General features: G+C 47.4%; 4 protein-coding genes and 1 long non-coding RNA gene across 5 annotated transcripts; 2 read left to right on the forward strand and 3 right to left on the reverse strand.

Annotated features, from left to right (window-relative positions):
- Positions 1-631: 631 nt before the first annotated feature.
- On the reverse strand, positions 632-6,550 carry cdr2l (cerebellar degeneration-related protein 2-like). The gene is made up of 5 exons (XM_076138791.1): positions 6,066-6,550; positions 3,364-3,476; positions 2,964-3,112; positions 2,287-2,451; positions 632-2,096 (listed from the first exon to the last, which is right to left on the reverse strand). Exons 1-5 carry the CDS (start codon positions 6,142-6,144, stop codon positions 1,160-1,162), a joined length of 1,443 nt encoding a protein of 480 aa, XP_075994906.1. The 5' UTR covers positions 6,145-6,550; the 3' UTR covers positions 632-1,159.
- Positions 6,551-7,118: 568 nt separating this feature from the next.
- Positions 7,119-16,631, reverse strand: recql5 (RecQ helicase-like 5). Its single transcript, XM_076138802.1, has 19 exons — positions 16,326-16,631; positions 15,807-15,928; positions 15,195-15,716; positions 14,931-15,027; positions 14,727-14,838; positions 14,475-14,637; positions 14,301-14,383; positions 11,170-11,391; positions 10,976-11,072; positions 10,555-10,594; positions 10,411-10,469; positions 9,921-9,991; positions 9,726-9,819; positions 9,452-9,634; positions 8,685-9,334; positions 8,556-8,604; positions 8,243-8,479; positions 8,080-8,152; positions 7,119-7,992 (listed from the first exon to the last, which is right to left on the reverse strand). The coding sequence occupies exons 1-19, from the start codon at positions 16,417-16,419 to the stop codon at positions 7,892-7,894; spliced, it is 3,069 nt and encodes a 1,022-aa protein (XP_075994917.1). The 5' UTR covers positions 16,420-16,631; the 3' UTR covers positions 7,119-7,891.
- Positions 11,937-14,283, forward strand: LOC142989326 (uncharacterized). The gene is made up of 3 exons (XR_012960674.1): positions 11,937-12,072; positions 13,200-13,318; positions 13,410-14,283. It is a non-coding gene; the product is annotated as an uncharacterized LOC142989326 (long non-coding RNA).
- A 1,326-nt stretch (positions 16,632-17,957) lies between the features above and the next one.
- Positions 17,958-19,856, reverse strand: LOC142989316 (zona pellucida sperm-binding protein 3-like). The gene is made up of 8 exons (XM_076138792.1): positions 19,458-19,856; positions 19,269-19,384; positions 19,088-19,191; positions 18,837-19,011; positions 18,633-18,750; positions 18,472-18,554; positions 18,235-18,395; positions 17,958-18,127 (listed from the first exon to the last, which is right to left on the reverse strand). Exons 1-8 carry the CDS (start codon positions 19,854-19,856, stop codon positions 17,958-17,960), a joined length of 1,326 nt encoding a protein of 441 aa, XP_075994907.1.
- Positions 19,857-20,410: 554 nt separating this feature from the next.
- LOC142989267 (uncharacterized) lies at positions 20,411-23,388 on the forward strand. The gene is made up of 4 exons (XM_076138723.1): positions 20,411-20,541; positions 20,652-21,020; positions 21,127-21,233; positions 22,185-23,388. Exons 1-4 carry the CDS (start codon positions 20,499-20,501, stop codon positions 22,398-22,400), a joined length of 735 nt encoding a protein of 244 aa, XP_075994838.1. The 5' UTR covers positions 20,411-20,498; the 3' UTR covers positions 22,401-23,388.
- The last annotated feature ends 3,081 nt before the right edge of the window (positions 23,389-26,469 follow it).

A 26,469-nucleotide genomic window follows, 5' to 3' on the forward strand; every position in this document is an offset into this window, starting at 1 on the left:
TATTTGTTACGATCGACCCCCGGATCGCAACAAATCAAACGAACCACAGGCTCAGTGATCATTTAAGTCTTCGGTCTCTGTTATATGGTAGATAAATCTGACATTTGATATGGATACTCTCGTGCTGCCACCTACTGGTTTCTTCATGTAATAACATTCATTTCATGATACATTGGTTTTGTTATGTTTATATTGTGAAGTTAATATTGAACCTAACAGGAAGTCGATAAATCGACTCGATAAATCGACTTCCTAAATGTCTTCCGCCTGCTTGAATGATTAAATCACACCTACAGTTACACTTAAATAGCCACAGGTGGTGGTAGAAGAGGTTGTTGAGCTGTAATACACACCACATGGTCGGGTGGGTTCATATTTTAATCAACTGAAAACACGTAATGGTCGATTAGAAGAAGGAGACACAATGATAGCACAATGTAGAATTGAGTACAATGCAAAGTATGAAACAGAAATATGGATGCTTCAGCTCCTCTCGCTGTAACACACACACACACACACACACACACACACACTGTAAACATGGAGCTTCTAACTCAGGCATCACGGAACAAACCTTTTAAACAAAAGCAACGTAAACATAAACATCAGTGCAATGCATTTTTGGCAGCGGTTTTGTCAGATTTTCACCCATTCAACAAATTCAAAATATTCACACAATGATCAAGCACGGCGTCAGCGTAAACCTCACGTCTGTCGCTTCCTTTACGCTCTTAAAGCTTCTGTGCTGTCATTTCCAGCCCCAAGCCACCGTTTTCTAAATCACATGACCAAACAAAATCTGTTAAATGGCAAAGAGATTATTTTCTGCATTGGTGATCTCAGTGAGAACCACACCAAACTAGATTGTCTTAGGACAGAGACAAAGCCTGCAGTTCTAGTTATTTGTCATTTATGGTAGCTGAGAAAAAGCATTTACTCCATGCAGAACATAACACACACACACACACACACGCACACACACGCACACACGCACGTCTGCAATCCTTCCTCCATGTAGTAAAATATAAATGGCAGTTTTGCAATGAACAGATTTAACGTCTACGTGCAACCAGAGGCACCCGAGGCCGTGTAGCAGAAATCACCCTCATGCCCGACGACAGACATCCACACATGGAAACCAGAGCGTCCAAAGATTTCCTCATTTGTGCGTCTTTCGTCCCTTGCGTGAGTTCATGTCGCTCTTGGTCTTCTGCAGGCGGGAGAAGATCTCTTTGAACAGCGCCTTGTACTCGGGTGTGTTCTGACTGAGCCGTTTGTCCACCTGCTCCACCTGCCTGCTGATCCCTTCCAGGGCTTCCGGGGTGGAGGGCGTCTGCGGAGGCGTGGGCGGGGCGGCGGCGGCCCCAGACGACGACGCCGACGTGGACGCCCCCGGGGAGACGATGCTGTAATCTTTCATGGACGGGTCCCTGGAGACGGGCCGGGACGTCTGCGACCCGGCGTGGCACAGGCTCTCCTCGTGACGCCGGCACTTCCCCAGCAGCACCTCGTACTTCTCCAGCAGGGCGTGGTACTGCTCATCCACCTCCCTCAGGATGGACATTCCACGTTTGCGTACGCCGTTGGCATGGAGAGCGTAGCTGCCCTGACGCCTCCCCGAAGCGTCGCTGGCTGACATGGCGTTCAGAGCCGTGTCGCTGCAGCTCTTCCTCACAGGAACGCCCTGCTGCCCTCCGGCCTCTCCAGCTTCCCCTCCTTCCTCCTGTCCCACGCTGTCCTCCGGCGTATCCGTCTCTGGGGCGCTGTTGAGCAGCGTCTCTAGGCCGTCTTCCATGCCTCCAATCAGACACATCCTGGACTTCCTCAGCTGCTGCATCTCCTGGAGCTCGGCTTCCAGCTCCTGCACCCGCAACTGGCAGCCCTCGGCCCCTAGGAGGCGCTGCTCCAGACGCTCAAACTCTTGCAGCACAGCCGTGCACTCCCGCTCGGCACTCTCCCGCCTGCCGCGCTCTGCTGCCATGGCGGCGCGCAGTGACGAAATGATGTCTCTGAGGTGCTCGTTCTCCTCGTCGGCCGGCCGGCGCTCAGCCAGGTCCACGCTGCCCGGGTTGGCCAACAGGAAGCCGTCCTCATACCTGAAAACACGGCAGCACAGCGGGGAGGGAGCATTGGGAAACATTTGAAAACGGCTGAAGATCCAAATATTTCAAAAGGCTTCCTGCAGGATAATCTAAACTAAAATGACATCATGTTATAACACATAAAGCATTATTCACATGTGTGGTCAGTGTCTGTTGCATGCTGGGTATTAAATCAAACGGCGACCTTGGAGCGGAGCAGAGCTCTTTGAGGCAGGGGAACGAGTGGACGGTCTTGCGTCGCTCCTTCTTCTCCCTGTGGACCCTCAGCTCCTCCAGAGTCCTCAGCTCCTCCACACGAGCTGTCAGACTCTCCACCTGACCCTGCAAGGTCTCCATGGTGCCCTCCAGTCTACACACACACACACACACACACACACACACGCACACACGTTTCAGTCTCTGTACGCTCACTGCTTGTTATGAAGTTAATTCTGCTAAAGCCTCAGTTATTAACAAAAGAATGTAGAGGAGTGTGTGTGTGTGTGTGTGTGTGTGTGTGTGTGTGTGTGTGTGTGTGTGTGTGTGAGAGAGAGAGAGAGTGGAACAGGGGAAGCATTCAGAGCTGTAATATGATTTGTACTTCAAGCCTCAGTTACGAAATCTCTACAGTGAACCCAAGAAGAGCTACAAGCACAAAGATCTGCTATTGCATAACACTGTTAGTTAGTTATGCAACAATTAAAAAGAGGCAGAACCATCAAAGTTTTGATAAAGTCTGCACAGTTCAAACCTCCATCAAGGCCGAAAGAGCCCTAAATGTGTCTTATTGACTGACCCAAAGAGAAACAAGCAACTACAATATGACATTCGTCAGGTTCTACGTCCATAACTCGTCTACGAAGGCGAACGCTTGGCGATCACCTGTCTATTTTCTGCTGCGAGGCTTTGCTCTCCAGCACCAGCTTCTCGTTGGTGATCTCCAGCTCGCGGGCCGTCACGTCCAGCTGCTCGTACACTTTGGCGTGCTGCTCGTTCATCTCCCTCAACAGCTCCAGCTGTTTGGACAAGTACTGCAGGAGAGACGGCGTCCGTGCGAGACACACAGCAAGAACAGAGAGGAGAGAAGACAACGGGATTGAACATCTTAATCAATGTTGCCGTATGATTGATTCTGCTTGTGTTTGATACGTTTTTGTGCAGTGGCTCAAGGTTCATCTCCAGTTAAAGCCATCAGCAGTAAAAGCCACACACAGAAGTTTATGACTAACAGACTCTGATCAGGCGTCCAGCACAGTCGTGTCCTCTCTCCTTTCAAACGTACCTCGATCTCTTGCACTTGCTCCTCGTTGTTGACGTACATCTGCTGCAGCGACTCCTCCAGCTCCTTGTTGCGCTCCAGCAGCGTCTTGCCGAGCTCGGCCGCCAAATGCAGATCTGACGGGAGAAGAACGATGACGTGAATGAGTTCAGTGTTTAAGGGAACTCGAGGTATCTAGATCTATAAAGAGGTGAAACATAAGGTGCGTGTTCATCCTAAAGACCAAAACTGTGTCCTGTTCTAATAATATACAACTATTACCACTTAAACTAATCCTTAATCCTTAACCGAACCACATTTTATCATTATTTTAAGCATTTATCACTTTAATATGTCAAACATTTGCTTCCGTGTGAGAATCTGCTGCTTTTTGGCGTCGTAGCAATGTAAACTTTAGCTTTTTAACTCTGTGATAAGAGATGATGAGATCTAGAGATAAGATTGTTGTTATATTGACCAAAGATTGAAAAAAGGAATTGCTTGATTGATCAATAACGTCCTGTATCACAGTCAAACATAAAGCACCATATGTCCTCGTAGCGATAAATATAAATTGTGTAGTAAGAACAAGAGAACATGTCAGGCATCACATACAGAACCTCCTCTACAGATTTAGATGAGATATTAAATGCATATTCAGTCTACCGCCAAATATAACTGACCTATTTTGTCTTCAAATGAAGTTATCCCACACTGAGATCAAACGTTCGGCCGCACAGATGCAGAACTGGAGCGCACGCTTCCCCTGATCCTCGGCCTTCTCTCGCCTACAGGCCTGCAGCCCGAGCAGCGACAGAAACACGGACAGCACCCTCACACTTATTGTTGTGTTTGCAGCGCAGCCCGAAGTCTGAAGGATCTATTATTCATCTCCCTCCGGCAGGATGAGCGGAATCGTGCCGGCTGTGCACCACAACAAGGCGGCACAGAGAGCAGCTGACCTCCATGACCCAGCATGAATGGTGTGTGTTATCAGCTCTGTGTGCGGTGTCGGCGCTGACAGGAACATACACACACGTACACACACACACACAGGGTACGTAGAGCTGGGTGCGACACGCGTCATCGTAGGTGTCGAGGGGAATCGGAGATGATTGACTTCATACATTTAGATCTTATTACATTCTCACCTATCGCTAAGGGACAGGCTGTCATTTCCTGTTTCAACAGTGCAGAACAGAGCTGTGTGTGTGTTCTCAGCCTCCCTCACACTCACACTCACACTCACCCGTCCAGCTCAGTCACAGCACTGTTTGCAATCCTGAAGGACAACATGTGCCCATATATAAACTGAGTGAGTATCTTGGAGCAAAGTCTTTGTTATGTAATCTGGTTCTTCATTTCAAACCGCAGCAAAGCCATTTATGGTATAACCTCCAATGATGAGACGAGGAAGAGGAAGAGGAAGATTTGACATCTACTCCAAACTTCCTCTCGGGTCTGATGGCACACACACACACACACACACATATATATGGCATATCTGAGGACACATTACTGCTCTCTGCACGCTCAATAAATCTGCCCACATACGTTTCATACGGCCAACGAACACACACACACACACACACACACACACACACACACACATGCACCTTCTGCAAATAGGCCGAGTTGCATAACGGCATCGTTTACGGCGCAAAAGTGAAATCAGCTCCTGCCAGATTATGAGCACAGCAGGATTACAAACGTGTGGAAATCTATTTTGGTGGCGACAGAAAATGAGGGATCCAAAATAAATCTTGCATCCCAACTAAGCAGGAGGTCGAAGTCTGAGTAGATCAAGCCTGTGAGTACAGAGGAATGCTGGGATAAGATAGAGCTTGGACACACACACACACACACACACACACACACACACACACACACACACACACACACACACACACACACACACACACACACACACACACACACACACACACACCTGCCTCACTTCTCTCCGGATGTGTGTAATGTGATGATGGGACACAAAGCTGCTTGGCGCTCGAGCTCAGAAGATAATCAGGGCCAGAGGAAGACACACACACACACACACACACACACACTAATGTATCCTCACTGTGAGCGATTGATGACATGACATGACCTCAGTTGGGACTTGTCACAGACAGACACAGGACACAGAGGATGAGGATGAGGAGCGGCCCGCCTTCTTCCTTTGTTCAAAAAGTGATACATTTTGAGAATTTGAAGAATGTTCTACCAGAAAAAGACTTCTTGTGCTGAGATATTAGTACGCACACACACACACAACACTCCAGCCCCACCACTCAGCATTTCTGGATGAGAATGACTACATTGTGTCTTGAGGAAGAAGAATCTATGAGAGATGGACGAGGACGTTTACTCGGTGAGACAGAAGAGCTATTCTGGGAAACATCACTGACAAGATGAGAGTAATTGGCAGAGGGCGAGGCAGTGATGAAGAGGAGCAACTCGTGACTGAGTGGCTGTCAGTCTCATGCAGGCAGACAGACAGGCAGAAAGACAGACAGTTTCACCTACAATAGTGCTGTTAAGTGTGCGCACTTTACAGGACATCTGATTTTCCTATGCACATTTAAATGCAACACTATATTTGGGTTCATCTTAATAATCCTAATTGTCCTCGGTGGTGGTGTTTTTATATATTTGCCTTTATAAATGTGTAGAAATGATGTCATCACATGTTCTAATTGAATGTGAGGCATTCATGGACTCACCCTGCTCCAGGTCGCGCTGGTCGTACCATGGCTCCTCTTCATCCGTGACAAACTCCTCCATCCCGCCGGCACGAAGCATCGACGCTCGGGCGTGCTGATCCCGCAAATTCGCCTCTGGTTCCCCCGGAAGTGGGAGAACCAGGGATCAACAAACGGAGCGCAGCCTCCTCCTCAAGATGCGAGACGAGCCTGCAGGAGAAAACACCCCGACAGCGCACCTGCTCCCAGCACCATCATCTGCACATCCCGCACACACCCACACACCTCGCTCACCGTCCGAACCTGCGCACCGTCCGGGAGGGAGCCGGGCCTTTAAGGAGCGCAGCTGTTTGGTCTCCCGGGCCGCAGATGCGTTCACTGTTCTGATGCTCGCTGCTGCTGCTCAGTGGACTAACGCTCGTGCCGCATTCAAGTGCTGTCGGAAATGTGGGAAAGAGACGTATTCGTGCGCTTTGAAAACGAAGAAGTGGATTGTATTACGTAGATATGTGGTTCTTAAGTGACTGCAGTTCAGCATTTTATGGTAAAAGCAAACAGATTCAAGGTCTTTGTATTATCTATGACGAAAAACATTTGACTGCGGCTGGACCAATCGTGACTAAGTGCAAAAATTAACGTAAAAATGTCTTAAACATTCAATCTGTAATGTTTTTTTTAATTCAACAATATTTCCGCTGTTATGTGTTAAAACAACAGATCAGTGAATTCACCACGTTTGTAAATGACCTTAACTACTTTCACAAATCCATACATGTCTGCAAAACGTCACTTCAGTCTAACATTTTTAATGGATTATAATAATATACAAAAATTAAGTTTATTCATTTATCAAGAACTAAATGAGTCGTGTACACGACTTATCTGAAAGCTGTACTTTCCGGCAGCACTTGAATGCAGCACCAGTGGAGGTGACATCACTCTATAGTGTCAGCTGTTCGGGGACATCTCCTCCCTTCCCCCCTCTCCAGTCCCCGAGCTCCCATCACTTAAACACACTCCAATTAAAGACATTGCGGGGCCAAGAATAAGAACAATAAGAGACACCAGACCTCATTCACAGTTTAGTCTGCATCGACCCAGCAAAGACTTTATTGTAAACAGTTAGGAGGCCAGGCTGGACTATGGCTGCCTTGTCCATCCAGGCTTCAAATGCTCTTTGGGTTCCTTCAGGACTGTGTGAGATCTGAACCGTCACAGTCCAGACAGGCACAGAGTGGAACACAACGTGAGACCACCTGAGACACACACACACAGCTTTAGGTAACATTCCTCTCATCTGGAACAATGTTGTAGAAAAACAAATCATACTACTGCACCGCCCCAATGCTCTGCTTTGACACACACACAGACACACACGTCAACACAACTCAGGATCAAACTGCATCCCTTTACAGTTCAATTAAGCGCAAAACTGCCTTCGTATCCATCAACAGGTCCATTTAGAGTTCTGTAGCGCAGCAGCAGAAGCAGCAGCAGTGAAGGGACAGATGTTGTACATTTCCATGCGATACAAATGATGAATAAAACCCCGTGTGTCAGATTGTTCGGTGTTTTTTCGTCATCATCCCTGCAAACGTTGGACAGAAGCTAATAGCTACCTGCTACATAGAGGATCCACAGCTGTGAGCGTGTTTCCTGCCTCATTACGATGCTCTGCACTACTGTAGCAGCAGAACGTCTGACTAACATGGAACCAACCGGAACCATGGTCAGGAGGAGTCTGTGGCAGAGCCTTACACAGGTGAGGCACAGACAGGTGAAAGTGTTCAACCTTGTAAGCGCCTGCTGCGTTCCCCCTTCCCGCCGTTCCTTTGGGCTCGGCGCTCTCAGGACTCAGAGATCCTCAGATGCTTCCAGTCGGCCTCGCGCTCGCACCGCTTGATTCTTTCAAAGAACTTCTTGATCAGAGCCTTGGCTTCTGTTTTGACTGAGGACAAAAACAAAGATGTCATTACATTTACACACACTTTGAAATAGAAATTGTGTTCCTCCATCCTCTACTCTGCCTGCTTACCTTGATCTTTACCCTGGATCTTCCCTTTTGCGAGGAGGTGAGACAGGTAGCGAGCAAACGACTTGAACAACTCCTGCAACCAGAGACAACAAACAGCTGATAAACTGCAACAACAACACAGTGAAACATACACACACACGCGCACACACACGCACACACTCACCTTGTTGGCAAACTTTCCCTGAGTATAAAACGGATCCAGACAGCGAACCACAATATTGGCCGCTTCCTTCAACGACACGGCGTTGGCCGCCACGTCGGGCGACACGTCCGGGTTGCCCTCCTTCTCCTGCACTCTGGGGTTGAAGGTCACCCTCTTCCTCTTCCCATGATCCTCGGCGGGCCGGCTACGCTTGGCTGGGGGGGGCGACGTCCCGTTTGCTCTCACCTCATCTGTCAACTGGAGCCACATGAGCGCCCGTCAGTCACTGCACAGAGAAGGCGTGTTTGGGTGTTTTGTGTTGGTGAAGTCCTACCTGTCCTGATGAAGGCGGCTCATCTTCTTCTTCCTCTAAGACGTCTTTCCTGCATCAGACACAGAAACCATGTTAGAGGTGAAACACAAGAATCTCTTTTTATAAGACGATGAGCTGGGAGCTTCTTACCCTGTGGTGGATCTCACTTCCTGTACAGATTCCTCTCTAACCTCCTCCGGCTCCTTCCTGTCCGTGTTACGGGCTTCCTCATCTTCTTCATCAGATATATCTATTACTTCTGTTTTAAAGCGTGCTTGGATGGCATCCTTGGTTACCGTTTCCACGGGGCTGCTCCCTGCTGAATCCACAGCAGCTTCCTCGGCGCTGGGCGAGTGTCCCGGCCCGGTGAGGTCATCTCTGGCGTTGACCGCAGTATCATCAGCTGACGTGGCGTCCGGTCCCTCCGGCATCTCCGCTTCCTGGCTTTGCTCCGTGGTTTGTTTCTTCGCAAAGTAGTGGGAAATGTTGCGTGAGTTCTTTGCGGCCTCGGCCAGCTTCTGCTGCTTTTTACTGACGGCTCTGCCTCCCTTGGTCGGGCTGTTCAGGGAGGCGGCGGCGGCGTTCGCTCTGGCTCTGATGGATGATGTTACGGCTGGAGGTGCGTCTGCGTCTTCCTCCGTCGTCCTCTTCCTCTTCGTCTCCGCAGCAGACGACTGAGAGCCCTCTGACCTTTCCATGTTCGACCCCGTCTCCCCTGTGGAGGTCTTCATCAGCTCCTTGGCTGCCAGGATGGGGTCAGACGAGCCCCTCAAGCCCGCACCGACCCGCTTACGTTTGAACTGCAAACAAGTTAAGGAACAAAAAAAGGACGTATGGCAAAATCTATATGATAACTTGCAAACTCAAAGATGCATTCAGTGTGAACAAAGATGATGAAGAGTGCTGCTGGGCCTTACCAGGTAAAGCTCTGATGCAGATGTAAACCCCCCCAGCTCCTCAGTGAGGGAGGCGGAGGAGGAAGAAGCTGCTTCTTCCTCTGCAGGCTTGGACTTGACCTCGCCGTTGCTGCTGCCGGTCTCATCATCTTCTCTTCTTCCTCCTTCTGTCAGTGCCGGTGCCTCTTTCTTCAGCTCCGATACCTTCGGGACAAGACACAAGTCAGACAATTAGCGTCAGGTGTCACTGTAAAACATCAATAATACCGCAGCCGGGCTAAGAGTCTGCACTTACTTTCTTTAGGACAGCAGCTTTGTAAATGTTGGAGGATTTGCTGCTCTTGAAGATCTCATATTCAGTACGGACGGCCAAGGACACCGTGTCACAGCTGAGGGAGGGAGACAGGATGAAGGGGTTAACATTAACAACTGTTCATGTTAATTGCAGGAACATTACTAAACTTGAGGTGTGGCATGTTGTGATCATTACTTGAACATGTCTTCTGCCCCCTGGTGGCCGTACAGTGCTCCCTGCAGAAGAGACAGGCAGTGCTCTCTGGCCTGAAACATAAAGCAACTTTTTAGTGAAACTGTTCCATCTGAGGTGTGTGTGTGTGTGTCTGTGTGTGTGTGTGTGTGTGTGTGTGTGTGTTCACTAGAATTCAGAGCTAATGAAGTGAAAATGCCATGAAGTCACATTGCGCTACTTAAGAAGTACTAATAATAAACAATAAGGATAGTGTTCTTTAGGCTTCTTCCTTTGTAATATGCAGATGAGCCACATGGGGGCACTGCTGCATTCCCTGCCTCTGTCATGTGAGTGTTGTGTGAAATCCTGGAGACGTGTTAATTAATAATGCAGGTATGAGGAATGTGGTTGCAGTATACAAGCGCTTGTCTGTGTGTGTGTGTGTGTGTGTGTGTGTGTGTGTGTGTGTGTGTGTGTGTGTGTGTGTGTGTGTGTGTGTGTGTCTCAGTACCTTTACAGTGAGCCTGGGAATCTTCTGGCTGTCTGCCTCTCTCAGCTGGCAGTCCTCCTCTACAGAGGCAACACAAGTCAGATAAGTTGAACCGCTTGTTCTTTTGATTTGAGCAGAATTCAAACAGAAACACGTCAGACCCACCTGGAGAAAGAAAGTCTTCTCTCCTCCGACCGTCGGACCCCTAAAGAAAATTGAGCGCGGACACAATTTAAAACGTTCTGACATGGTTCATGCAGTGATGTCATCTATTTTCTGCCTTTTCCAAAAATCATGACATTCCTGTTTTTAGTGCTCCGGTGTTGTGAGGTGTGTGTGTAAGCTTCATTGGCCCTGCAGATGAATAGCTTTGGTCAGCATGGAACCAACTCCACTGCACACGTGGGAGCGATTTAGCCCGATATCCCACCAACAGGGGCCCCAGCAGCCCCTCCCTTCTCTCTACGGCCCACAGCTGGCCAACAGATGCAGATAGACGCACAACATGAACGCTGGACAGAGCTGTGTTTGTTTACACTGACGTCGGCGAGTTTGAGTGTGTCGACGGCAGATGACGATGACTCACCTTCCGCATGTGCATCTGCTTCTTGAAGAGATCGGCAAAGTCCTTTTTCCTCTTTGAGCCGTCGTCGTCGCTGCCCTCGCTCTCCCGTTCGTCATGCCTGCAAAAAACAAAACAAATACAAAAAGGTTAATAAGTAAAATCTTCCCAGGTTACAAGAGGACAAATCTACGCCCGATGCCGTTTGGCTCTCCTGCCTCTCAAAGCCGTAGCCTTTCCTGCCTCCCTGGTATAGGCCGGGTTGGAAGCCGAACGGCCCCGTGCTCTCCTTGCTCTGGGCGGCCTGCATCCCCGTGCTGAGGGTGGCCGCCCTCTCCAGCTGCGCTCGCACCAGCTTGGGGTTGCGGCAGAAGTCGCACGAGCGGGCACAGTTCGGGGCCTGGTCCCCGAAGAACTTGGAGATGGTGGCATGGCGGCAACTGGAGGGAGACAAAGTCAGGAGATGGCATTTGGTGAGTGAGTGAGTGAATCTGCACGCGTGGTTATTCACACACACATTCCAGCGTCAGAGCAAATGCAACGTTCACATGGACTGAGATTCTTCCCGTTTTATTTTGGGCATGTTTGTGATATTCCTCTCACACACATTTGTACCACATTTTGTGTATTGTGAGCCAATACCTCCTTTAGACACGCTTATAAATCATCTCATAAAGAGGAATCAGTCCTATTCAGGTCCAATGTTATTCTCTCTCTCTCTCTCTGGAGTAGGACAGGAGTAGGACAGGAGTAGGACAGGAGTAGGACAGGAGTAGGACAGGAGTAGGACAGGAGTAGGACAGGAGTAGGACAGGAGTAGGACAGGAGTAGGTCCTTGGTCGAGTCTCATCAGCACCTGAGTGAACTATGGCTACACACCTCTAACCTCAAGCTGACTGTTCTGGTTTGGTCTGGGAGAGAGCGCTTTGAGGGCACCTCCTCCAGATGACGCACTGCATGCCCAAACACCAAAACACACACACACAGACACACATACACTCACGTGCGTGCGTGCAGACACAGAGAACCTCGCTCCTTCAGGAAAGACAGGCCATGCTCCTCTGCCTCTAACTTCAGCCTGTCGTACTCACGCCGTCCAACAAACCCAAAGACTTGCCGAGGTAAGTGTGTGTGTGTGTGTGTGTGTGTGTGTGCGCGCGACTTTGGCCGAGTGCCAGAGAGAAACTTCAAGCGAACCTGCGACAGCAAGAATGTGAGGAATGTGTGGATCAGTCAGCAGAAACAGAGTGTGTTGTAGGTGTAAACACACTGTGGGGGGTCGGGTCTAAACGCCGGCGTTACTGTCGCTGGTGTTTTCGCTGGCTGGATGCTCGAGCAGTTTCTCACCCATTTGCATAGATATGTTAATTATTTACTGTTTATCTGGAGTTCAATCAGAGGCAGAACTTCCTCTTCTGGCCCAGCTGGCAATCATCAAACAGGATGCGGGGTCGTCGCTGTCAGGGTGTGCTGACTTGTTACTGTGACAAGACGCCACAGCAGCAGAGATCCTATCTTCTTATCTCCTTCTACTTCTTCTTCTACTACTGCTGGTCTAACTCCGTCTCTATCTATAGAGAACTGAGGGAACGTCAGCTGCACACCAAGGAGTTAGGCGATTGTCTGCCGGCCGTTCTTCATGCTAACAACATCTATTATGACAAACAGCCTCTCAATGATCCCGTCACGTCTGATGCTCATCTGTTGTCATGTTGTCACAGACGTGTTGATTCAGATCTCTGTGCGTCCATCATCACAACAGATTGCATCTTTTTCTAAGTTGTTTCTGGCATTACGTTAGCTAATAAACAGATCATCACAAACGTAGAACTGATATGATCGTTTAGATTTAGATTATAAGGCATTTTCTTCTCTTCTGTGTGCTCTGTGTGTTTGCATTGGAAACGCACATGCCTCTCTGCTGGATTCACTGCCAACAGGAAAGTTTGTCACACCCAGTCTTGCAGGGAAGCTGAATCTCATACCGTCGTCATGGAGCCTGAGAAGAGTAAACTGTGTGATATTTACACTCCGACACCCAGTAAAGTGACACGGACACCAGAGTCTAAAACACATAGAGCGATGTCCTCGCTGCATCACATCCTGGTGAACACCCTCACGTTCAGACACACACACACACACACACACAGGCTTCGGCAGTTAACCGGCTGTTGTGAAATCAGCCGTCGTGTTCTCACATTGGACTGGACGTGCGTCTGCATCAGTGCTGCCGTTTGTGTCTCTCTAGGATGGATGCCGGAGAGGAGGCGCTGGACCTTCTGCACAAAGTCTGGGCCAAACTGAAGGGTTTGCCCAACGCTGACCCCTTAGAGCTGGGGGCTTTCTTCGTCATCTTAACCTTCATCTGTGAGTTACGCCTTTTGATTCATTAAAGTATCTGCCCGGTACATTGATTAGATGTAAGGCACAATGACACTGAACCTGTTCTCTCCCACAGTGTTCGTTGTGCTCATGATGATGCTGAGCTGTGTGAGCATCTGCTGCTGTCGCAAAGCCAAGAAGGGAGCGCTCATTTGAGGAAAGTCTCGTTTAAAGAGTCCTTTACACAGGCATTCTCTGGACGCTGAACTCTCTTACACAGAATTCAGTCCACAAAAACCCCCAAAACAAATGTTTCTCTGCCGCCCTCGTCACCGACAGACAGTCCTGCAGAGAGACAACGACAAACTATGCACAACTATACCAAAGAGCCACGACAATGACTAACATGGAGCGTCATGTCGGGTGTGTTCAGTGGCCAGAGAGCACATCTACAGCCCAACCCTTCAACAACAAGGGAGCTGAGAGACAGAGAGACAGACAGACAGACAGACAGAGAGAGAAAGAGAGAGTGTTGTCCTGACTGGCTGCTAAACACACCCGCCAAAGCTTGCAGGCTTTCAGGAGAATCAGCATTCCATGGAGCATCCCTGTGCTCCACGAGCCAACACAGCTGCCTCTGACCCGGGGAACAGGCGAGGCAGCACAGGGGGAAACATCAAGTATCTGAAACTAAACATCTTAAGTCAAACAGGCAAATGCATACATACATAAATGAAATGTAACACCGGCTTGTCTAGGTGACATTTTTCTAAACTTCCCACAGCTTTTATTTCTATGGTCTGACAATTGGCGGTTGAGCACAGCTTGCAAGAACTCAAGTGTTCTCTGGAGTTCAGCAGTAAAGCCTGATAGAAGCTCGACTCTGCCTTCTGCTGGACAGAAATTGAAATGAACGCTGCTTATTCAAATCATTGTGTTTGCATGCTGTTTACCTTTGACCTTGTATGCGTCACTGGTTTTTGTGCAATAAACTGAAATGGAAGCTGTAATCGTGTACTGGACTCACCTTTCTTGTTCACAAAACGACCCCATTGCCTCAAAGTCTTTGATGGCCGCTTTGTCCGAGTCCTTAGCGGAGCCGCGCTTCTCCTACAGACAAGTTGAAAAGGTGTTGAAAAGGTGATGAAAAGCTCTTTTACGCTCGGTCGACCGTTTTCAGCCGCCTGCTGCCTTTGCTGACCTGTTTGCGGGCGACCTCTTTGCGGATGAGGAAGTTCATCTGCTCCCTGTCTCTTGGGGAGTAGTAGGTGCGACAGCAGGCGGGCAGGCCGTCTCTGCCTGCTCGACCGGACTCCTGGTAGTAACTGGCCAGGGATTTTGCGAGGTTCCAGTGGGCTACAAACCTGTGGAAGTCACAAAATTCAACATAAACATCAAGAACTCTAGCTTAGAACGCAAACCACAAACACAAAGCTCAGAATCGTGGCCTCACCTGACGCTGGCCTTGTCCACACCCATACCAAAGCTGATGGTGGCCACAATGACCAGCACCTTCCCCTGCATCCAGTCATTCTGGGCCTCCGTGCGATCTGATGATTTCAAACCTGTAAAAAGAGGAGGTCAAGAACTTCAAGCGCTTTGAGGTTTGTATTTTCCCAAGTGGTACTGAGAAATAAAGGGGCGGGGGGAGCCTCACCTGCATGATACGGCCGGGCCAAGATGCCCAGCTTAGTCAGCTCGTGAGCCACCGACTCACAGCTATCCCTGGTTCGACAATAGACAATCCCACAACCCTGTACGGAAACACCACAGAGCTTTAGGGAATGAGGAAAAGCTGTTTGTTCTCCAGTTTTCCCAAGATATGGTGGGCGCAATATAAATGGAAATATTGAAGAATAGAAATATTACAAACAATATTTTCAATGAAGGTCTTACATTTCAGGTTGGAGGAGCTACTGACCTGCACTTTGGGTCCGCTTCCTAGTGCCAGTGTGGTTTTAATGAAGGCGTGCAGGTGGACGAACGCATTAGGCAGCAGCTCCCTGTAAATCACGTCGTAGTACAGGTTATTACGGAAGACGGGCGAGAGGAAGGTCAGCGGTGAGCGAAGCCTCAGTGACTGACTAATGTCCTCTTGTACATTCTTCGGTGCCGTCGCCGTCAGCGCAACGCAAGGAACACCTGGCAACCGTGCCCGCAGATCTCCCAGTTTGAGGTAGTCCGGACGGAAATCGTGGCCCCACTGAGAGACGCAGTGAGCCTCGTCCACGGCCAGCAGGGAGAGGAGGCCCCGGGAGCACAGGCCGCTCAGGCACGGCTGGAAGGAGGGCGAGGCCACCATCTCCGGGGTGATGTACAGCAACTTCAGCTTGGGGGAGCTGCTGTCCAAATCGGCCAAGATCAGGCGACGCTCACCCGCCGGGAGCTTGGAGTTGATGGAGCAGGCGGGAATGTTGAGCTCCCTCAGATGATCCACTTGGTCCTGAGTGTAACAAGAAACAGAATGGTTCACCGCTGTTTAACGTAAAGGGTTTCATTGTTGTTACGGGGCAGGCAGGGGACACAGACTGACCTGGATGAGAGCGATGAGCGGGGATATAACCATGGTGATCCCCTCAGACAGCACCGCAGGGAGCTGGTAACACAGGGACTTACCTGCTCCGGTCGGCATACAAACAAACACATCCCTGTTACCTACAAGGAGAAAGGGGGAAACACCATTAGATGCAGGGAAAATAGAACAGACAATTGCAGAAATTAGTGATTTAGTGAGAAAACACTGACACGCACAGGAGCAAAAGCGCAGGTGCAACTTATTACCATAATGGCTGCATTCCACTTGGCTAACCACAGATAAATGGAATGGAGCAACCGGCCTAAAGAGCTTTAAACAGATTTCAGACGTTTTATTAGCTGAGACTAAGTTACAAAATCACACATTGACGTCTGTGGGTAAGTTATAAAATACAGAAAAAGGTTTTGCATTTGTTTATTGTACAGTAATACCACACTAAGAGGCACGAGCCGGTTAGCATGAGCTAATTAGCCCAGAGGTAAACAAACTGACTGAGTTGAGCGTTTCCGTGGTTACCTCTGATGACAGCCTTGACCACATCTTCCTGTAGTTTAGTCCGAAAGCCGTCGAAGCCAAAGTGTGTTTTTAAAGTTTCTTTTAAAGACGCCATCGCCCGTTTTGCGCCGTAGAACTCATACAAACTTTCTAAATGCGTCGTCGCACAGCAATGACATCACAACCGCGGTGTTAAGGTGGAAACGAGCGCAAAGCGATAAACTACTTTCTACTTCATAAATCAAGCGTAATGCGAGCACGCCAGAGGATCTATCGTTTTACTTTTGATTTTGTTTAGATTTGCATTATTTCAGCTCAATCACGTGATCATATTGCTGCGTCAGTGGAGCTCTCGGATTGGAGCAGCTGCTGCACACACATCTGCCCCACCTTCAATTTGGGTTCAATCCCGGTCATGCACACTCTGGTAGTTCATTAATAGTATTGAGGAAGAGTAACACACGTATGCATATTCCCAAGCCAATTTTAGCTCATCTAGCTTGCCCAACATCCCGTTTTTAGTGTTTTCTAATTAATTCTGTATTGTTTTGACTAAATTATTTCTGGTTGAGCAGCAATTGATGTTTTCTTTAATCATAAAGGTGAAATACATTTATTGCTGGAGGGCATCCAATGTTTTTCCTTTGAAGTTTAGGGATATTCTACTTCTATTTTAATATAGATTTAGTATTTTGTGAATCAATGTGTCATGTAAAGATATTTGGGATCAGCTTCAATGCCATGATTATAGGAAAATCCAGTGAGCTGCACAGATCGACTTCAGCCATGATGTGGAGAGGAAAACACCAAAGTCCACAGCGATCCTCCATGATACATGAGGACTCCTGAGAATGTTGATTGAGATCCTAAGTACTCTGACCAACAACCAGAACAAAGACTCTGTTGTGTTCAGTGACACGGTGGTGCATATTGGACCAGATGACTCACTTGTACTTTTTACACCAAACTGTCTGAAAATGCACTTTTAAAATGGAACCGCACGTTTGGATCATCTTTAGATTAGTTGTGTTAAGTATTTATATGGTTTACATTCCACCAAAGAATTGATGTTAAGTTTTTATCACACGTTAGCCTGAGACATCTTCTAAACACACGCCTGTTTGGACGGTGCAAGGCGGCAGATTTCTGTACCGCCTGTTCCATAATCCTCATCAAGACAACAAGCATCTGTAATACGAGTTTATTCATGTCTTTATTTCATTTGTATCCGAAAGGTCCAACACTGTAGCTGTTGTATTTGACAGTTTGGTCACATCTGCTTCAAATGGAGTGGTTGTGTTGCCTTCACTGGGGGCTGCTGTGGTGTGAACATCTGGAGTCGCCTTATCCAGTGGCAAGTCATTCGTCTTTGCGTCTTCACCTATGAATTGAAATTTGCACGTCACATTCCCTGCATATCATACATTCCTCCAATATGATCCACGCTTTACCCTTTCTATCCGTCCCGTCGTTGCCTAGATCCACTTCAGCACCATCGTCACCGTGTTCAGAAGCTTCCGTCGGGACCTCCGTCTGTTCCGGTGCAGGCCGTAGACCAGGAAGCAGCCTGTTCCGATCTAAAGACAGAAATATGGTTTCAGGGAGAGATCATTAGGTTTTAACACCGATATGAGATTAAGTGTGATGTCGATTTCAGCCCTTACCCATATTGAAGTTCATGCCACCTCTCCACTTGCTGCCATACAGCGCTGGCCTGCTGATTTTAGAGAGAAGAGGAGGCAGCTCTTCCTCAGGTATAGGCTCACTTCTCTGCCTCGCAGGCAGGATCAGCATTGGACCCACCTTCTGCTCATGTTCCCAGACTAAGCAGTGGAGGGGAGGAGGACAGTTTACACTCGGTCTGAGGCTGATAACTGGTGATGTCATTTTACCAGAGATCAGATCTGCTTTTCGACGCCCGTCAACCTACTTCTGGGCGTCAGTCCACTTCTCCAAGAGTTTTCAGCCACCAAACCCACTTTCTTGCTACGAGGCTCCACCATGCCAGGGCTGCTGTGTTTACCCTGGCTTTGGCCCGTCTCGCTTTGACAGTACGAGCACAAGTAATCGTTGCCATCGGCCGAGCGCCATCTGAAATAACATCGTCATCGTCAGAGCACGTTTAATGGTCATATGGAATTGTATCCATGAATGTTAAAGGACTTGCCTTCCATTGACAAACGTGCAGGCCTTATTCGGTGCCTCTGCGTCATTGACTGGTACAGCGTTCATGTGACATGTGATGTAGAGCTGTGAGGAAGAAATCTGAGAGTCTGAGAAGTCTGTGTACACATGCCATCATGAAAGAACCAGTTAACCCATCCTCACCTCTCCCCTGTCCTCTCCATGGAACCTGAAGGCATCAATGACCAGGTGAAGCTTGTTGTCCTGAGTCCTGGGCTTGAACTGTGCATGAGAGCCTGGAAGCTGGGAGTCAACCAAGCAGCTTCACCAAAGACACAAACACCAGTCGAGTCAAACAAGTCGCACATTTACTTTGAGTTGCAGGTAATGTGGGTTCCGAGTTCTTACCCATCTTCAATGAAGACGTATCTGGGAGTGGAGTGTATGTCTGGCTCCAGTGTGGCTACGCAGCTGCTCAGGAAGACCCGCAGCCCCATGTGATGACCGACTCTCACAGATGCTTCAATGCTGATGGGCTCACCCAAGTAAAACACGTTGGAGCTCCTTTCATACAGCCAATCATCTGCTCGAGGAGGGGACATATGTAGACGTGAAACAGGAGAGGGACAAAACGGTAAGTGTGAGTGACATAAACCCACTCGTCATGATCCTCAAGCCAAACTCCAGGGTCTCCACTGCAGCTTGGGTGGAGGTGAAGGGCATCCAGGTCGGCACCAGAGTAGAACTGGACAAACTGTATTTTCTACAAAGCACAAATCCATGTTAGAGTGAAGTAATGGGAGTGAGATTCTAAAGTGTCACACATGAAAGCAGAACTACCTTTGATAATGACATTCAATTGGAATTACAGCCTCATCCATTCTGATCACCCCATCTGGAGAATCCCCAGGAGAGTATATGAGGAGATTTGTGTAAATCAGGGAGCCGTCAGTCATCTGTGGATAGGAGAGACGGTTAGACCGGAAACCTCCTGTCTGAGGAACTGGATCACGACAACTGCAGCATTACCCAGTGTTTGGTGCCACAATCCTGCAGTCCGGCAATGATCCTGAACACATCTTCTGAAGAAGCCGCGGCTCTACAGAAGTCACTGTACTCAACTCCAAGACGCAACTCCTGCGGGTTAACAGGAGCGCCGATTCCAAACAAATCAGCCTCGATGACGACCTCCACAGAGTCTGGATGACAAATCACACCAACAGTGTTCACCTGCTGTCGCTCATCAACCGCAGTGTGCTGTTGCTCCTGCTGAAGGTCTGTGGAGCTCTGACTTCCTGTAATCTCAATTCTGTCAAACAATGCATCTTGTGTCACGTGTTTTGGTGGAAATGCAAAACAGGACCTAATGCAGATTCCTGACAAAAAGAGCCTAAGAAGAAGGTGAACTATTCTAAAAGAGGCCTCCATCAATCTCAATCAGAGCAGCAACCTGCTGTCAGACTGCAAAGCTCCAATCAGAAAACAGCCTGACCAGTAGAAACTTTTACCAATACCAACAGCCAATCACGGCTGCGCTCGGCTAATCAGCTCACAATGTATTACACACGTGTGCACACGAGCATGATCTGGTTACTATGGGAACTGCTAGGCCATAGTGGAGCGCCTAGCGGCAGAGCCATATGAGCTCTAGTGTAGAGAGAACCTAAAAGAGGAAAAGGTGGAGGTAAATTTGCATTCAGTGGTGCGTCTATTTATTTATAGATGTACTTCCTCTTCCTCCACTTAATAAAAAGAGAAAGACAACGATTCACTTTGCATGTATTCATAAAACATTTTTGTTCATATTTGTTGTTTATTGTAAGTTGTACTTATGAATTGTTGCACCTCCTGATGGTTCTAAACACCACTGACTACATGTTTACGGTTGTACAGTCTCTGTGTGTGCAAAGGGTTCCACCTTAGCAGCAGTTGGTAGCTTTGAAGTCGTCTTCCTGTGCTGAGAACAATACAGCCAGACAGTCCACAGCCTCACAGTGTGGGGAGGAAATAGGAGGAGTACAGCATGACTGAGCTTTGGTGTATTTCTGTTATTCTTTAACTGAAGAGGCCATGAGGACGAGCATAGCGTGGCTTCTCCTTCAGCTCTTTGTGGGTAAGAAGGGAAACTTTTATTTAAATTACACTGAATATGTTCAAAATGCTGACGGGATTCTTGTGGCTGTCTTTGTGAACCTGTGTGAACCACAACCTCGTTCTCCCCAGCATCCTCTCCAGGTCATGCAGAGGTGATCCTCACTCATCGGACAGAGGGCCAATTATTGGAGCTCTCTTGTTTGGCTAAGAAGGCGCTCCACATCGCGACGAGCCTCCACCTGTATTACACTGACACCCAGAGCCAGACCACCCTGCTGTCCATGTCTCAGGACGGAGAGGTCAGGGTCCACCCCCAGCACCGGGGGCGCCTGGAGCTCTCTGGAAGACTGGCCTCCCTGCAGGTCAATGTGACCATAACTCACTTGCAGCACACAGACACTGGGCTTTACGTGTGGGAGCTCGGCTACAGAGAGGAGAACGGGTCTGACCGAACCGTCCTCGGCGCTCAGCAGGTCTTCCTGTTTGTCGAAGGGACAGGTATGTTGTCTAGAGACCCCTGAAAATACTTGCAGTTCAAACCGAGTCTGTCAGATTGTACTGTGTAGTTTTGAACTGTGTGTTGCTGTGTGTGTTTGCGGAGCAGGGAGGCCGTGTCAGTGCTCTGCCAGGTACTCCTCTCTGCTCCTCACCATCTCTACAGCTGCAGCGCTGCTCCTGCTGGCACTCAGCTGGCTGGCCATAGACAAATGTGTGAGTAACTGCACTCCTACCAATATTTCATTAAAATACGTAATTAAAGCCCACACAGGGGAGATTGTGAAGCCATAGTACTATTTGTAATATTGTTAAGAAACACTCCCACAAAGTGAGGTTAGGCCTAATGTGTTTATCACCTTCCCACCCATTTGTTTTGCATTGTTCACAATAGATGCACCTGAACTTTGAGCAGCAATTAGTGTTAATCAAATTCAACAAAGGCACTTTGATAAAGGGCTTGTGTGTACATTTGTGGAATTTTGTGTGGAATTTCAAAGTAACAAAAGTGAACTAAAAGGTACAGAGAAGCCAAATACAGTCACACGTGTCTGCATGGCCGTGTCTACTGATACTGAAAGTGAGTAATTAGTGGTTGTCTGCCTCAGATGACAAGATGTCTGACAAGAGACCAAGATATTTTCAAATAATGAATCACCTATAACGGTTTCACCTCTTTAGTATTTAGATCAATGATTTGGGTGTATGAATGCTGATGGGTTGTGGGCCAAGGTAGAGTACGAACAGCAGATTCATTTTGAGCTGAATTTGGATCATAGTTTGTAGTTAGTTTAATATAATTATTATATTAACATATTAAGTAATATGATAATTATAATTATTAATTAGTTAATTATATATTAAAATTTAATTTTATCATTGTTTGAATGCACCAAAGGTTGAGACTGGTTGTCCTGTGACCACACCTATGTGGTAGCAGAGACTACAGAAAGTAGTCTACCATTGGATAGCACATGCATTTGTTTACATTATGAATCACTACAAACTGGCCAACACTTCTGTATTGTAGTAGAGAAGTAGTGTAGAAGTTTAGCTCATTGATGTGCTGCAGTGTTTTTGTATTGTAAGGTGCTTCTGCTTTACTTCATCATATCTGATTGTGGATGTTTACTTTGTTTAGTTTAATGGTCAACTCTCCTTATTTAGGTGAAGGCGAAGCATCATCACACACCACAGTGTCCTGTTCCAATCTACGAGGAAATGAACAGGAAGCAGCAGAGTGACACAAGCCCCCAAAATAACCGTGTGGCCCCTTCACACTTGGAGGAAGCCAGCTTCCCTGTGTACGCCAACCCCAACATCATCAGACAGCAACAGGACAACTACTACGCCTGTCCGAGGCAGCTTGGCCTCAGAGTCTGACGGGACGTGACTGGCGTGTGTTTCTGCGGGAGAAACGGTTGTCAAGAAGTCATTTTTGGAGGAAAGAAAGGACAGAAACAAACCGATTGGCACATTTTTAACAGCCAAGAAAAAAACTGCAATTTTATTAATATTTGAAAGAAGCTCCATAGTTCATGAAAACATTTGTTTCGGTGCATGTCATTTAACAATCACATTCTATGAGGAGAAAGAGATATACAGAGAGAAAAATAAAACATTACAAGCCACTGACTTTTCATTAAATCTCAGTACAGACATTTTTACTTAATATTTCCAAAAGAAAAAAAAAGGCAAAAAAAAAAAGAAAAGAAAAAAAAAGCAGCCCTAATCCCATTTTCCCACAGCCCACCCGTTCATATCCCGACAAGAAACCTTAACAAGTGAGGAAAGAATTGAACCCTTGAGGGCGACAGGCTAGAATCCCACAGTGCTAAAGAGTGAGACGCTCATTGGTTTTCAGGAATACACAGCATGGCGATGTAGCGCTAGGTCGATCTGAATCAGGGGGAAGGAGGCCGGAGGTGGGGGGGGGGGCCTTCCGGTGGGGGGGGGGAGGTGCTCTGATTCGATGTGGATCGCCCCCCCCACCCCACTTCTCCACCCTCCCCCTCCATTCCCCCACCCCCATTTTAAAAGAAAACCAAAAACGACAAAGAAACAAAAACAAACGCCCCCCTCCCTCCCCCAAACCCCTGCAATAGATGAGCCACGTAGAAGTAGGCCGCAAAATCCCCCTCTTCCACCCCCCCCCCCCCCTCCCCCTCCCCCCAAACACTTGTGCATAGATTCGTGATCCTTTACAACCAGCTCGTGTTTTACAAACATCCTCCAAAAATGTGAAAAATGTTCCACAAAAGTCTGATTTTTTTTCCATTATTTAATACCCGCCGTGGGAGAATGACAGAGAGAGAGAGAGACAGAGAGAGAGAGAGAGAGAGAGAGAGAGAGAGAGAGAGAGGAAAGAAAAGAGTAATGCACAATGTTCCTGATTCAGTCAGGACGGGACCTCATTAAGAAAATACAATAAAGATTCAAAACATACAGCATTTTGCATGTTATTCACCGTGTTTTTTTCTAACAATCAAAATCATTGACCACTTTGTTTTAAATGTAAAGCAATTTTAATATATAGATTTATATATAAAGCACTCCATTTTCATTTAAAGTCCATTATTTGGTTATTATGTAACTGCTACGGATTTAGAAACAAAAAGGTATTTGCTCTTCTTCTGAATCCATAACTTTCAGTGCTTAGAATTGTTTCTTTTTAAATCCTCCTTTTTTTTTTTTTCCTTTTTTTATACTCATCGTAAAAATGTACATTAAAATGGCGTGGAGTTGGTACTCTGGAACCCTGGCCTTCCTGAGACAAGATCCACTTTTTCGTGTGTGTGCAAGATAGTGAGCAATTACGTCTTCTTTTACAAAGGAAAAAAAAATAAACATAAAAGAGACAGGCTTCAGACAGTCCGTGAAACCGACATCGACATAGATCAAAGACACCAAAAAAGTTTAACAGAACAAGACAACACTGTTCGATCCCAGAGTTCAGAGAGTAGCACGATAAATCTTCATTCTGTTTTAAAATGGAAGCATTTGTCCGTTTTTCTCTTTTCCCAACATTCCTGTGGTTTAATTCCTTTGTTTTACTGTTGTTTTGTGTTTTTTTTGTCGATTTTTTTTCTTTAAACTCCAGAAAAACAAAAACAAAGTGTAAACTGTCAGTGGCCTTGTAGGAAACAAACGACGACGACGACGAGAGATCTGAACGCAAAAGTGAAACAGAAACGAAAGCTAACAAACCAAAAAGGTAGGCACCTCTGATGTGAGCCCGGGAGGCCTCGGCTCGGTCTGATGTCGCGTCCTTCGCTCTCTCCGTTGCTTCGATTGGAGAGAGCTGAAGTCCCTCTACCCCAATCTATGGCCACAGGTCTGCAAAATACTTTTTTTGTTGCATTTTTCCATATATATTTGATTTTTTTTTTGCCATTTTTTTTTCATTTTTTAATAGTCTGAAAAATGGTGCAATACTCAATTATAATCCACACTTTCTTGGATTATTCCACAATGAAAGCCACTAAGGTAGATTAACATTACAGATTAAAAACACACTTATTTTAGTCCTTGAGTAAACATTTACACGTGAACTGTCCCCATCTCCCCTCAGTACTTGTATCTTGTTGTCCATTTTAGCTGGATGAGGGGGGAGGCCGACACTCAGTGCAACGCTAGAGGCTAGTAACAATAAACATCAGAATATAGTTTTGACAAGCAAAAATAAAAATAAACCAAAACTAAAAACTCGACAAAAAAAAAAAAAAAAATACTGAATTGAAAAGAAACACCGGGCGGAAAAGTCATCCGCTGTAATCACAAGCTCACACACACACACACGCTTCAACATTCTCTCACACACACACACACACACACGACGTACAGTACAAGCAGCCTTGTGCAAACACTCGAATACAACAGACGTCAATTCTGCCTTTTACATCAACCTTTTTGTTTTCAACAACACTCGCATTTTCAAATTGAATTCACTCTGAACCGACGCTATCAAAAAATCTCTGAAGTGTATGAATGAGACAAAAAAACCACTACAAAAAAGTGTTCACATTACATTATTGGCGCTTCTTTTGATTCAAGTATTTGTATTCATTATTTTGTATTACTCTGATATGTTTATGATCTTTTCTTCTGGGAAATATAGGTTGAGGATACACAGGGTGAAGCCGGGGCAGGGACAGAGGGCTTAGGCTTAGTGGAAAACAGAGATCTAGTCATATACACACATACGCCCATTATGTACTCTTGGTTGTATACATATATATGAACTAGCATGTGCATATTCAACCCAGGCCTTTTTAGTCTTTTGAAGAGAGATCTGTTCAATTCAGCTCTTTTGGGCTCCCTGCCCCCGACTCTCGCCTGGTCGATGATTGAGAAGCATTTTTTTTTTCTTTTTTTGAAAGAGCTCCAAGTTGCCTTTCGAGTCCACGTGACTTTAAAAAAAAAACGATACAAAAATAGGGAGAGCATCCGACATCCAACACTGGAGGGGAGGGGCGGGGGTGGATGAGAGCGGGTGTAAGGGGGGCCGGGCGGTGGCGGTGGCGGTGCAGCCTCTCAGTGCTGGTGCTGCGGGATCCAGAGCCAACTCTCGGTCCGCTCAGCCTTTCTCCCCCTCGCCGTGAACTCTTCCCCCGCCCTCCCTGCCCCACCGCTTTATCGCCAGTTCCTTGATTCAAGTCCAGTGTGGAGTAAATGCCGTAACAAAACAAAACAAAACAAACGCAGGCAGTAGTGATTGTTTTCATCGAATGACACGAGTCTAAAGTGACTCTGGAAGAGGGCAAATCCCGTATGATTTAAGACTTGGTACCAAACTTGAGGTGTCGCCGTTTTTCTGCTGATGCGATGACAACCCCCCCCCCCCCCCCCACCCCACAAAACAAATCAAAGTCAGACGTGTGTAAATGACCTGTTTTCCGTGTTGTCGGCTGGCACGACCTTCAGGTTTGCGGGCCTGAAAGGAACCCTGTTGATGGAGCGTCTCTGCCTTGTAGTGCACAGCTGGAACACAAGTCACTGTCCATTGTTTTTGCAAAAACCTTGATGTCAAAGAAAAAAAGAATGTTTTTGGTTTCTTTTTTTTTTTCTTTTTTCCTTTTTCTTTTAAAGATGTACCCGACCCGACCGAGACCAGGCCTTTAACAGTGCACAAAGATTCATACAGGGAGCCACCTTCACTCCCCCGCCCCCCCCCCCCCTCCCCCCCGCCCTCTCCCCCCTCCTGCAGCCTGATTCTCCACTGTATACATTGTCTCCATTTTGGTGACTTGACCAGCGCCGCCCTCGCCGCCCCTATCGACTCCTCGGGCCCCCTTACAGCTGGTGCTTGTGGTTGTTACGCCACTGCAGCAACAACAACAACAATAACAACAAAACAAAACGCCAGTCTTATCCTTCTAAAGACAAATGAGGTTTATGGCCGGGGGGGAGACACACCGCTGTACATCGGTTGGCACTCCTTGTTTTCCGTCCG

The sequence above is a fragment of the Genypterus blacodes genome, unplaced genomic scaffold (assembly GCF_046128005.1).
Source record: "Genypterus blacodes isolate CSIRO-AG114 ecotype Tasmania unplaced genomic scaffold, CSIRO-AGI_Gbla_v1 ptg000401l_1, whole genome shotgun sequence".
NCBI lineage: Eukaryota > Metazoa > Chordata > Actinopteri > Ophidiiformes > Ophidiidae > Genypterus > Genypterus blacodes.